Source organism: Coccinella septempunctata, chromosome 3 (genome assembly GCF_907165205.1).
Source record: "Coccinella septempunctata chromosome 3, icCocSept1.1, whole genome shotgun sequence".
Classification (NCBI taxonomy): domain Eukaryota; kingdom Metazoa; phylum Arthropoda; class Insecta; order Coleoptera; family Coccinellidae; genus Coccinella; species Coccinella septempunctata.
In genome coordinates, this window is record NC_058191.1 from 30,090,250 (window position 1) to 30,104,466 (window position 14,217).

Sequence of the window (14,217 nt, forward strand, 5' to 3'; positions counted from 1 at the left end):
AAACGATCAGTTTTTCAACCATATTAACAGAGTGGTTTTTGTGTTATCGCCTGTTCGCACAAAAAAGTAAGTAGGCGATAATTGCATTTTTTTTAAATAATTCGCATTTGACCATCGTACAATACGTTTTGAAGATTTGCTTCAATTTTTTACCATGCCTAGAATGACTCAACGAGGAAATTTTTCACAGCTTAGCCAGTTTGATAGTGGGCGAATAGTGGGCTTACACGAGGCAGGTTTGTCCTTTAAGCTAAGCGCAAATTAAGACGCGTATCGCGCGTGTGAGGCGTTGTTAGGTGGCTTAGCGCAACTAGTTCTTTGATAAATTATGGGATACAAATATTATTTTCAGTAGAATCCTATGATTCGACCTGATTCGTTTTCAGTAAAGTATATACCCTTGATAAGAAAGCCGATTTCATGACACAGATGGAAACAAATCGTAAACTGTACCTGTGGACCGAAAAAAAAAAACAACTTGTGTGGAATCATGAGTTTGTGTTTGTGCGCGCTTGTGGGATATTTCTAATGATTCTCCGAAAAAATAATGAACCTAAACAGGGATCATCCCTGGAGTCGTTAAAATCCGTCAATCTTGGAATGATTCATGCACGATCTTCCGGAGAAAAAAGAATTTGCGGAAAATTCGAAGCTATGCCAACCGTGGCACTTGATGATGGAGCAGAGTAATTTATTCACCCATTCCTTCACGACTACGAATATTCTGTGTAATGAATGAGCGCGTCCCACTTGGCCAAATTGAAAGCAACCTGTCGTGTTATTTTGCAGAAACCATATCGGGGCGCATAATAGAAGGCACTAGTCATTGACCGCTGTTTCAACATTTCTATTGTAGAATTTAGTTTGGGCCCATTCTTTTCAGGATATAAATTGAAAAAAATTCATTGTATATGCCGCAATATAAATAATCGTCGAATAGTACAAGAAACCATAAAATTTCTATGTCAATTATTACACCCACGAAAGTAAATGCCATGAGACAAAGGCAAGGGGCTCTTTATTCCAGTTCAAGAAAGTCGAGGGAATATGGAAAATATTTGAGAAATATACATACATATTTTGAAAATACTAGACATATTCGAAATATTCCAGAAATTTCGAAAATATTTAGAAATATCGGAAAAATGTCGGAAATATTTCAGAAATATTCAATAAATATCGGCAATGTATGAATTAAAATTCTCTCAAGATCAATCCGAAATTTAGGAAATATAAATAAAAGGTACTTAACTATAACGGGAAAATTTGGGAAATGTAGGAAATATTAAGAATATTTGGCAAATAACAGAAATATTCCAGAAATTTCGGAAATATTCAGAAATACTTCGGAAATGAATGACTAATGAATAAATCCCCTTTCCGGTAAAACAGAGGGATCGACTTATTTTCACCTCAGAAAATGGTGGACAAAATCTATGCAAAAGAAAGTATAGAAAATATAACAGAAAAATACCTGAAACATTTCAGAAACAGAAAATCTTTGAGAAAAAATTTATAAATGATATCCGCAACATATGAACTGTTTCAAAGCCAATGCGAAAAGTTAGAAAAAATTCGAGAAAATATGGAAATTAAAAAAATAATATAATTAAAGCGAGAATTAATTAATTATTTCTATCACGGTAGAATATATCAAAAATATATCGGAAATAAAGAAATGTTCCAGAAATTCAGAGCTATTTCGAAAAAAAGTATACAAAATTTCAATAATATATAGCCGCTCAGTAAATGCCGTATTTCATAAATGCCGGAAATATCTCATAAACATATAGGGTATATTAAATTAATATCCGAAATCATACAGGCATATCCGCAATAAATTAGGTATGTTGCATACCTACTCAACATAATTATCAATTTTTGTTCTTCCAAGGTCAATAGGAAAAGTTTTCAAAAATTTTAAAAGTATGAAAAATATTCAATGATTAAATATTGAAAATTCGAAAAATTCGAATTTTTGTAACAAATTCATTCAAATTATCTCTAGTTATAGGAAAGAATAAGCCTGGACGTTTGGCGAAATCTAAATAAACGTAAAATATGGAAATCTCAGAAGGGGTGTGATAATTTTCGCTTTTCGAAATTACGTAGAGATGTGGACACAATACATGAAAATTATACCTACCTGTATTAAAGCATGGAGACTTGAATAGTATATGTAGTGATTATGATCGAATAAAACTTTTAAAAGGAATACATATATATCTGCAAAGGAAAATGATCCGACTACGAAACTCTAGCTTCAATTCAATTTATATTCAGTGTTTCGCAGCATTTATCATACTACAATATACGAATATCAAGTAGGAAATTTCACAGACAGGAAAATGAATATGTATAAGGAACATATTCATGCAGTTGAAAAATATTCAAAAATCCTTATAATTGTCGAAAAAAGATTTAGTTTAGATACCTACCTTCATGAAGAGATAGTATATATACCAATAAAATATGCTTAATAAAAGTTTGAAAAAATCTAATAGCAAATAAAATCATTTACTTTACCTGTTGCGTTACTGGGAAATTCATGCAAAATAGTGAAAACTGAAGTTAAAAAACCGAACCGGTTAGAATTCACAAATTCAGAAGTAGGTTATCTGAGAAAAATTAATCTCGTATCATTGATCTGTATTCTATACTAATTTGATATGATATCTTAAACTTCCCCTGCTTTTTTTCATGAAAAAGTTTTTCATTAGAAATTCACATTCTAAAACACCGTACAACACCAAATAAATAACATTAGTGAATTTAGTCAAAAATGAGCAATTTCAGTGAAAATATAGGATAAAATATAGATAACCTATCAATTCAAAACGTATGATTTTTTTGAACGACCTTGATTCACAGGTAGGCACTCGTTGAGTGCAAGAAAATGTTATCACACTACAGCTTATCATTTTCCTATAGAGTGAGGAAACCAAGTAAAATACATTGCAATGGTTGGAAAACTATCTCGATTACATTTCCTCCAGAAAATCAACATTATATGTTGAAATTTAACCTATGTATCTAAACGTCATCACTTTGTTTACCTTATTATGGAAAATCTGGAACGCCTCAATATATATCGGGCACAAAATCCAGAGTTCAGGGAAGGTTGTTTTTTAAACAGACATGAATATCACTTTTTTCGAAAAGAATCAAACGATGCGTCAAATAAGAACGAAGCAAGTCACACACCATTACACCTCACACAAGCACGAACAGTACAGTTATATTACATCGAATTCAACCTGCGAGATACACTAGGGATATCTAATCATCGTTATTCTCATTGATGGGGCTCCAAATGCGACAGCTTGCGCCATCTCATTTTGCCGATCTGTAACTTTCATCATAGACAAAGTAACCTCTCTCAAAATGGGTCCTACAACTCTAGAAATCCCCTGTGTGAGAACAACATTGTCCTTACAATGTCCCCTCCATTGATAAGGACAACAATTTTCCCCCACAGAACACTAATATACGTGTCCCCGGCATCATAGAATTAGAGATATGTTATATGTTGTCCTTATATAATGTCATTTTGTAATAAGCAAGAAAGTAAAAGTAGATGGATAGTTTCTAGGAACCCTCTCTAAGAGAGATTTTTTCTTCAAAGGAGTCTATGTTGTCTGCGAATATTATGACATTTTTTAAATTTCTGTGGCAATCAATTGGAAGGCTTGGTCTTAGTTACACTACATAAACCCGTGGGTTTATGAATTATGAATGTAATTAGTTGTCTGCCTTATGACTATGACTACTATGAGCCTCTTGAATAGTGCAATGCAAACAAGGCCTAAGTTATGCCTTATGACCATTGCCGCTAATAAAATATACTATACATGTACCAATATACATGTATAGTTCCAACTAAAAACAGCAGATGAGAATGTACTATATATTTATTGAGATCAAAGAAAACACAACAATATTAAATTTCATAAATAACTATCCAACAATCCAGATGGAATTAGTGCATGAATACACATAAAAAATAGTACGCAAATATCAAATGTTTCACTCCAATCCCAACACCCAATTTATTCCTTGCACTATGAAAATGATCATTGGCTGCCATGCCAACAACCATCTTATCCAATCTAAAAGCTGCCCATACAGAACATGAGGTTTCTCCCAAGGATTACAGAACATTTTTTTCAGATCCACTTTCTCCTTGCAGTATGGGCAGGTTTGCTTCTTACCTACAATGCACCAACCTCTGATACAAAATTCATGAAAGCTGAAAGAAATATATAAGTCAAGTTCAAGTTCCTAGAAAAATTCTGTCATCTTAAATGTAAGGGGGGGCATAACACTTGTTTACAAGCATTTTTCTCAAAACTTACACATGTTCACAACTCAGTTTATAAGTATTTTCTATGATTCCTTCTTCATTTTCAGGTACAAGCAATTTGTTACCACAAACTGCACATACATTGGGGTCTAAGTGTCTTGTAGGTATTCCTTGATCTGTGTAATACTAAAACAATTTATTGCACTCAATTAAACACATAATTAAAAGAGGAGCTGCCAATATAACAGAACTCAAAATTTTCATTGCACAAATTATTTTGACTTTTTGAGGTTATTTTATTCTTACTGTGAAATTACTGTAATGTTTTCATGGCCATATGCACTGTTCATTAAACGATATTAATATCTTAAACCACCTTTTTTAACAGCTTAATCTTTGTTCAATAAAAAGGTGCAAACTGCCATAGTTCATAATGTCATAATAGCTAATTTGTCATAAGAAACAACTCTCAAACTGAAATGTAACAAATTTCACAATGAAATGTAACAACACTAGCTAATCTGGATGTCAATGTTATAACAAAAATAAATTTATTATATTGGCAAAGTATCTATTATTATTTCTAAAGATAAAAACTAATGTAAAGATGATACTGTACCCCAATATGAGAAGCCATTTTATCAGCACATATCTCAGATATGTCTCTGCCCAAAACACCATAATACACTCCATAAAATACAAATAAAGTTCCACATTCCATCCACAAATTAGGTTTCGAATTAAAAACAATATTCAGTCCAAAAAAGGTTGCCAGAAATACAAAGTAACCTATGAGACCAAGAACATAACTAAGTTTATACAGAAATAGGAACCATTTATATACCAATCTAAAATAAATAGCTATGAATGTTTTTTCTATTAGTATAATAAAAGGAAAAGTTATGAAGTATTATTGGGAAATGATAGTTACATGTACAGAGTGTCCCACAGTACGAGTAACAAACCCATAGGGTAGATAGTACTAATGAATATAAAAACAACCTACAAGAACAGGGTGTTAAAGTTGGAAAAGTATAACTATTTTTTTTCCATAATTCCAAAATGGCTGAAGAAAATAAAAAAAAAAATTTAAAACAGCAAATTAAAATAATGCTCAATACTGCCATTGTCTTTAGTAGCCTTCAACTCAAATCTTGACAAGATCAAACAAAATACATAATTTAAATTACAACACCCTGTGTCTCAGAAGTTGTAGAAGTTAGGACCTAGGATGTTTGTTCTGATTTTCATTAGAACTAGCTACCCTATCAGTTTGCAACACCTAACCTAAGACAGCCTGTATAGCTTAGTAAGTAAAAACTATTTCAGATTATTTGTGAATAATGACTGTATTTCTAGTGGCAATGACCCCAAATATTTTCAGTTAAAACTATCATTTCAAAGTTGTATAATCTATTGGGAAAACTTAGAGGTAGCAAGAATTATTTATTATCATCAAATGTTCAGAAAGAAGCAACCTTCTCTGAATCTGAGCTTTGTTCCAAAATTAAAAAATTGTGGAAGTTTTCGTTCCTTTCCCAATAGTTCATGAAGCAGTTCCAGAAGCAGGCTGTTTGAAACATGGTGAATTATCAATAATAACATTATAAATTTTCAACGAAACCTCTTTCAAGCAACTGCATCAAGTACTCTAAAGAAATCTTTCTTACAGAAATTACCTTGGTGTTGTCCTATGAATTGGTTTTTCAACTGCTTTTTTAGCTATTAGTCCTGATATACAGGTAAACAGTAACCATGTGAAAATAAATCTCCAAAAGTGGTATTTGAGGGAATAAAAAAATGGTACTAGCCATAAACCTAATAGTGTAACAAACTGAAATATTGAAAAATTTATAAGAAAGGTCCTGCTTTCTATTGATCCTGTAGAGAATTCTGGTAACTCACCGAATATGTTCGATAATGTCTTTTCTTCCATTCTATCAACAAAAACTGAGCTACTATTAAAGTAATTACTAGCACAACAAACATTTCAGCGTGCATCTTATCATGTCCCTTGTGTTGCTCATGCATCTTTTGATGTTCATATCTGAAATTCAATAGGAACTTATAGATTTCAAAATAATAATAATATATTCTAATAAAATTTTCGAGGAAGTGTTTCCTAACCTCATTTTTTCTTCTTGGGACAACTCATCGAATGTCTGAAAAAGTGAATATATTTTAGATGGATAGGCATGTTTAAACTACAACACATCAGTTTTACCCTGTTTCCTAAAATAACAGGCTCGTGCAAATCCATGTTTACACTGTAACCTAATCAATATCAAATTATATTTAATATCGTCGCATCCGAATACTGTAATAATTCCAAATCTTCACAATGCGTAAGGACAGTGGGAAATTATTTTATGGGAACCCATTTAAATAATCGACTTTTCAAACAACAACAAATTGAAACTATTAATAATTCTGTCAGTGTCATCAAAATCAAGATCAAAGTCAAAGCAAAGAAAAACTTATTGGTCATAGAACCAAAAAAAGGTTAATCTTTGAAATAGGGATGTCGGAATGTCGGAAATAAAAAAGTATCGATATACGTATCGACATTTAACGGAGGTAAAGGATTTCAAACACGATATTACAACTCTTGGAATTCATACATTTTTCATGCAAAGATGCAACGTTAGTAGGTAAATACCAATCATTGGATTGAGTTGTCCGATATTTGATGAAAATCCATTGAACTTAAAACAGATATAACATATATAACTGTTTTAAGTTCAAATACCAATCAACAGACACACAGACCCTATCTCCAGTAAACCAATATCTGATATCAAGAACAACGTTAAACAAATGATTGATAATTGATATTAATTGAACCAATGTGACGAAGACGTACTTAGGTACTTACATTGGATTTGATCATGAAACTGGATGTGATAATTTCGATAAAGTGCTCGAATCGCTAAGCATGAAGTTTCGAAAAATGCTCGGGAGCACAAAAAAATTAGTGCTTTCAGTGCTTTCACAAGCACTAATAAGCACATTGCTTTGGCACAGCTCTGCTCTGGTGCAAGCCAAGAGATAAATAGAATCTCATCTTATCATCTCCATTTATCCAAAATTCTACCAAGGAGCCAAGATCACATTCACGAACTGAATATTAAACGAAATCTGTTTTCTTACTCTAACTTTAAATTCAAAAAGGAAATGAAACAATAACAAAGTTAATTACTATATATTGGATACAAATAAAAATAAATAATAACAAATAAATAGAAATCGAATCTTTGGATTCAGAATCAGAAAGTTTCATTTTCGGACAAGCTGTTTGAGCTGAAATTCGTGTCATTCAAATTAATATTTTTATCAGTTGTAATAGTAGAAATAGTGGTGCTTGTTGAAGTAGTCGCTGTTGAACTAGCCAAAGTCGGTACATTTGTTGTAATATTATCTGATTCCGAGGATACTTGTTCATTAATCACCACTATTGGGTTTGGATCAACATGCGATAAAGTAAGGTTAGAAGTTATGTATGTTGTCTTTCTAGTAGTTGAAGTCATTGGGGGCCTTGAAGTTGTTGTGAAGTAAACATCAGTGTATTCACAATTTCTTCCATAACTTCCTTCACGACAGTAACATCTATAGTTGCCATCTTCTTTGGTTAGTGGTATACATTTTGCACCATTTTGACAAGTATTAGGGTTGTCCCTGCAGTATGTGAGTTCTGCAAAAATTTTCCTTTTTTCAATTCATATTTCAAAATCAAAAAACAAAATATTTCAAAATACACAAGTTAAAATGTGGTGGAAGCATTTAGATGACTTATTTGCATGATTATTTGCTACTTATTTATACAGTTACTTTTCGTAACTAGTTGCGAAAAATAAAACGTTTGAAAACGACAATAAGTTTTGAAAAGTGTCACTTTATTCATCAAAATTAGAAAAAATCTTGTGAATCTAGTTCAAATTATGTGGAGAAGAATATGGCCATTATTTGTGTGCAGAGACAACTTGGTTGTCTCTGTTTGTGTGATATCATTTTCAAAATACCTATACCTAAGCGAAAAGTTTGCACAGCATGTTCGAATAAGGAGAAAAATAATCACTCAGATGAAAAAGTTGATAGGACCAAATTTAAATCGTACGTATATTCGTTTTGAGAAGAGTTTAGAGTTTACCTTCATCGCATAACATTCCTCCCCAGCCTTCTTTGCAGTTACATTCCCATGGTCTTCGGCAATCCCCGTTAACACAGCCTGGATAAGGATAGCACACGTCACAATTTTTGCCCCACCAACCAACTTTGCACCTACATTCGCCAGGTTTCCTGCAATAACCCCTCTCTCGGTGGCAAGTTTTGGAACAAATTGCTACAACAATATAAAAAATGGTATGAAGTGATACCCCAACTCACTTAGGAAGGTTTCATTATAGTATATCCTTGAGTAGGTATTGAATAATACCACTAAGGATACTATATTAGTCATTACATAATATCTTTAACAAAATTTTAGTTCCGTAATTTTTGGAGACGATTAGAGGTCCAATTTTCTTTTATGTATGTGTTTAATGATGACAATAAAGTAATAATATAGAATTGCCAATTATACCTATATTAGAAACTGAAAGAAAATTATTTGGTATTATTCTTGCAGAAAAATTTTGTTTTGCTTATTTGGTAAAAAAAATACTCACGAATTTGACAGAGCAGTCCTGTGTAACCCGGATAACATCTACATTCCAAAGGTTTCTCACAATAGCCATGCTGACAGCCTGGTAACACTTGGCATTGTTGGCAACTCTTTCCTGCCCAGCCAAGCCGACATTTACATTCTCCTGGTGCATCACAATATCCTCTTGCTGGATGACAATCTTTTCCACAAACAGCTGATAGATAACCAAATAATGAATATTTTTGAAAATTACCAATTTCAATATTCGCTATTACCTATCTATGATAATATTCCTACATTATGTGAAGACGCAAATAGTTCTTACATTTTTTTACCTACTTATAGTGAGTTGCAATTTATTCTGCAGCTTATACGGATAAAAATTGGTTGTTGAAGAAAAGGTTGAAGAATCTCGAACTTGGAAACCAGATACAGGTTTTAAAACGAAAGAGAAATCCATAAACTGAAGATACTACAGGTGTGATTATTTAACGATTACACTAAATAGGTCTTTTACCAATTTTGCTACTTGATATGTTTACGAAATACCGGATGTGAAATTTTTTTTACAAAAATTGAAAATAAAAATTTTGACAAAAGACAAAACAGAGGTTTTTCAAATGAGAAGATTACATGTATTTGGTTCGTTAAAAAAAACTTTGAATGTTGTGAATTTTTTATAGTGCATAGTGACTGCTGATTTTGGAAGTTTCAGCATGGTTAGCCATCAGCATATTATATTCACTTCATTTATTATCTTTGAATTTCAGAACAAAAAACCTTCTTAACTGCGTAAAATACGTAAGATTACGTGTTTATAGCATTTGTGGCAGGTTTTAGTTTTCTGCTTCAATTGGAAGAAAAGTGCAGCAATTCTTGTTCAATAGCATAATTGCCAAACGTTTTAGAGATTTCGAGATACATATTTGCGATGAAAGCTTTACTGAATTTATTAGAATTCATGCATTTTGAAATTCTTAGTTGGTCGAGATGGCTTTATAACAAGTAAATATAGGTAATGTGTTTTCTTTTCACCCATTTAACGCTACAAAAACCAACCAGAAAGGCAGATAAGCTCTTTTGCTTATACCTGCTCAATAATATAGATAAATATAAATAAATTAATAATAAAGAATTGGATAGTTATACGTACGTTCTGAACAAAATACTCCTTTCCAACCTTCTCTACATTTACACTCGAAGCTTTCCCTGCAGAACCCATGCTGACATCCTGGCAGAGGTATGCATTTATTACACTTATCTCCGTAGTATCCTAATTTGCAAACGCATTCTCCCGGTCTGTTGCAATAACCCTGGATGGGGTCGCAACCTGATTTGCATATAGGAACATCGCAAAGGTCTCCAGTCCAACCTGGCAGACATTTCACTTCTCCATCATCCGTACATATGTAATGAGAATGCTCGTTCTGAGAAGCAGGTATTTCACATGCCTATAAAATTAAACAAGTATCTGTAATACTGAAATATTCATATCCATGATCGATGCACAAGCGATCATAATCTATACGATTCCTTGAGCAGACTTGATAAATCACATATGATTAATGAGCAATTATTCACTGATTATTCATTTATTAATCACTTGTGATTTATGACTAATAATAGAACTTCATATTCAGACTCAGAATTACAGACAGGAGACTGTGAACATTGGGATATTGCTGTATAAAAGTATAGCAATATTAAAATGTCAGAAATTGCCATTGCGAATATTGAGATATTGAAATGAATATAGATAATATTGAAAGGATGGGCAAATATTGTAGGAATAATTTTCTTACAATCGTGAATGAAGTAAAATTTTGAAATCATCAAAACTCAAGGTTTTCAATTGGACTGTGAGAGATGGAAACTAAAATTCGATGTTCCGATAATTAATCTTCACATATCATGAATCAAGTAGTTCGAAATTGCTATTTTCCCTTATTTCAATTTTTTCCTTGATAACTCTCTAAGTTTTCATTTGAGGTATACTGTTTATTTAGGTAACATCTCTCCTATTTTGAATAGAATCAACTGAAATATTAAAAAATCGAGGTGGTAATTTGAAAATCTTTATATTTGCTGAATTCGATGTGTCCAATTGATGATCTTCTGATAAACACCCTGTACATTTTCGGTCAAAACAGAAAAAAGTGTATAATACTACATAATAGAAGAATTGAAAATGGTGAAGATTTTGTCGAAAAAAACTTCCTCAGGAGGAATATATATTGAACAAAGTGTGACCTCTAGTTTTCACCATTTTCGTCATAAAAATCCCAGCAACTCATCCTAAACCTTTGATTTTTCAGCAAGTTATGGCATACGGTTGAATTTTTCACTCGGCTATTTAAAGATGTAAAGGTATACTTGGTGTGCCATATGAAATAAGAGAGTACATGTTAAGCTTTTTCCTGTATAACCGGAAGCTGCGTAAGTCTGAAAATATTTCAATTCATAGTCGTAAAGCCAAAAAATAAATTTTCAGCAAAAATTGTGATTAGTTCTCTATAAACGTCTGATACGCCATCCACTGTGGGACATATACTCCGAGCTGAACAGAAACTTGCATGTCCACATAAATGCAAAGCACTCTTGTCTGCGACCAAATATAGTTGACTCAAATCATAACCAAAGATAGTTATGATATAGCACTCCACTTTGAAGAATAAAAGGGCAAAGGGCGGTACATTTTTACGATGGAAATACATTTTTTATCGAGTTGATTTGTTTCTTATCTTCCATTATTCTCGTATTAATTTATTGAGCAAGTTTTTCATTTCCTGATGTTTTGATTCTTTTACTCTTGACGACTCTAATTTTATATGTGAATCCTAGGTATCAACAAATTTCCTGCTATTGTGCGTTACTATAATATGAATATAATATCATTTATAATTATTATACAGGGTGAGTCTTTGACTCGTACAAATATTTCAACAGTAGATTCTTGAGGTCAAAAAACACTTTTTCCTATACCATTTCTTCCCAATCGGCTCATTTTAAAAGATACAAACTGTTGAAAACCCATAAAAAAATTATTTTTAGTTCTATTTCACCATTGTGAGATACCGTTTAAACGGTTTAAGCGAATAAAATGAATTTCGGAACATCCGTTTTTCATTGATTTGATGAATCTTTTTCGAACAGAACATATTACCCAAGACTTCTAGTTTTCTCATTATGACCATTACGTACCATAAAAATACCAAAAATTCAAAGAAACCAACTCTTGAAACTAACTTGGACGATATCTAATGAATATTTGAACGTTTAATAAAATATGAGTATTCCTTATATTTTCTAGTATAATGCTCAGCAAAGATTATAGAGTTCTCTATAATCTTTGATGCTCAGTTTTAGAGAAGGTATATAATTTGATGTTCAAAAATATTTGTGATATTCGGAAAATTGGGTACTTTGTCTGAATGCAACTCTGTTTAAAAGATCCACAGATATGTGTCATAAATTTAGCTTGTTATTCTGACGGGAAGTTTGTTTCTCCAGGGGTGGCGTAGCTCATTATGAAAACTTAAAATGGCTTTATCTTGCTTCAGGGCCGAATCGGAAAAAATGTTATAGGAGAAAAGTTTAATATGCTATGGTGGAATTTTCACAGTGTACAAATTTTTTTCAGATTTCTAAACGTAAATATAAGTACCTACCTATTTTAAAAATCAATGAAGTAGGAACCTAGATATTTATCAGATGAATTTGCTTCATTTTAGTTGATATTTTCCGAAAAGTTTTATTTTAGTAAATTTATATGAGTAAAATTACAACAGAGTTCTTCCTGATTCGACTAAATTTCCATAAACATACTCCTCAACCCAGAATCCTTTCGCGAAATTTGTATGATACAAATATTTCGTTAGAATTCAAAACCAACAAGTAAACATTTTTTATGGTTGAAATTATACGGGAAATGTTCATGGTTTTAAAAAAAACGAAATCTCTGTTTTTAATGATACAATTTCAAACTACTGATTGAAAAATCAACTGCTATTTTCGAAACGAAAGTCTTCCGTAGTGGGTACAAGAAAAAATATCGTATTTGTGCATCATTGTAACTTTCTCAACAATTACATCCAATTTCTTTTCTGAGAACTCACCTGCTTTTTCCACTTGGGCACATACCGGGAACCGCTCACTTTGCAATGAGTTAAAAAAGTTATTAAGAGCAAATACTTTAACATCAGTACGATCTTCATCAAATTTTTATCGAAAAAAACAATCACGAAAGATTAAATAATAACAGGTAAAAAACAATGCGACCCTGAACTTCTTCGGCTTATTTTGTCTTCAATGAACTGACCTCCTTCGACTCAAGTTCTTGGACGTAACTGTTTCCTCATGCGCCTATTGCACTGATTGATACCCAGTTCCAAGTCATTGATCCCTACTGACTTAATACAGGTAGAAGATATCGATGGGGATTTTCTACATTTTATTTTTTGCACATATTCAAATTTGAGGGTGATTCATGTGGGTCAAGATCCTAATCGTCATCATTTCTCCTAAATCGATATAAATAATGTTATAGTTTAAGAATATGAAATAATATTGAATGTTGAAATCCTAGAGAATAATTAATAATAGGAGACAAACAAGACACACTACAGAGCACAGTGCGCAGGGTTTTGAAAAAGTATGGGAGCAAGTAAATATCTATAAAACGAAAAGAATGTTATTTATGAAATTTTGCAGGTTGCCCTATTCAAATTGAAAAATATCAGGAATGAAAAAAATATTTCAATTTCGATATATCGTTTCAATAATCTTTGATCTTCGATAATCATGAAGTTGAAACTATTGTAAGTAGGTGAATATTCTTGGTCCCACCCTTTTCATTTTTCAATGATCTGTGTGTTTTAATTTTTTTTCGTCTCTAGTGTAATTTTCCGTTCTTTTATGTTAATTATTATTAATCGATAATACATCCGTCTTGAACCAGGTGGAGTTGATTCAAATTTGATTTTTTTGTACCTTTTTTGTGCCTCTCAAAGGCGAAAATTATTGAAAATTTTCGTGTGATTAGCCCTACCTACTTCATGTAAATTTATTGGTATAAATACCTATATTTACCGGTATATCAACAAATCTTTAGTCATTGACACAGAAAATTTAAAATCAAAAAGGGGTTACATTTTTTTAGCTGATAAATAACTGTTACCAAAATAGAACAATGAAGTGGAAACATTGAAAAATCTACGCGGAATTGTTGGCAATTGAAATCAGCTCAAATGTTATTTTCGAAATAAGAAAAAGT

The 14,217-nt window shown here is 32.0% G+C and overlaps 3 protein-coding genes across 7 annotated transcripts in view; all 3 read right to left on the minus strand.

Annotated features, from left to right (window-relative positions):
• LOC123309423 (protein kinase C and casein kinase substrate in neurons protein 1) overlaps window positions 1-3,269 on the minus strand; it is a 31,281-nt gene extending 28,012 nt beyond the window's left edge. For 2 of the 5 annotated variants that reach the window (XM_044892541.1, XM_044892537.1), the window contains exon 1: window positions 3,057-3,266. The gene's annotated coding sequence lies outside the window, so the exon portion shown is untranslated. Of the gene's footprint in view, window positions 1-2,526; window positions 2,551-3,056 lie in introns of those variants that run through there. The other 3 variants (XM_044892542.1, XM_044892540.1, XM_044892539.1) reach the window with 3 other exon arrangements.
• Window positions 3,270-3,893: 624 nt separating this feature from the next.
• On the minus strand, window positions 3,894-6,775 carry LOC123309258 (RING finger protein 121). Its single transcript, XM_044892274.1, has 7 exons — window positions 6,528-6,775; window positions 6,431-6,465; window positions 6,209-6,350; window positions 5,983-6,137; window positions 4,923-5,151; window positions 4,356-4,489; window positions 3,894-4,249 (listed from the first exon to the last, which is right to left on the minus strand). Exons 1-7 carry the CDS (start codon window positions 6,561-6,563, stop codon window positions 4,027-4,029), a joined length of 954 nt encoding a protein of 317 aa, XP_044748209.1. The 5' UTR covers window positions 6,564-6,775; the 3' UTR covers window positions 3,894-4,026.
• Window positions 6,776-7,490: 715 nt separating this feature from the next.
• Window positions 7,491-13,385, minus strand: LOC123309623 (neurogenic locus protein delta). The gene is made up of 5 exons (XM_044892823.1): window positions 13,061-13,385; window positions 10,099-10,396; window positions 8,968-9,159; window positions 8,451-8,642; window positions 7,491-7,994 (listed from the first exon to the last, which is right to left on the minus strand). The coding sequence occupies exons 1-5, from the start codon at window positions 13,157-13,159 to the stop codon at window positions 7,570-7,572; spliced, it is 1,206 nt and encodes a 401-aa protein (XP_044748758.1). The 5' UTR covers window positions 13,160-13,385; the 3' UTR covers window positions 7,491-7,569.
• Between the last annotated feature and the right edge of the window lie 832 nt (window positions 13,386-14,217).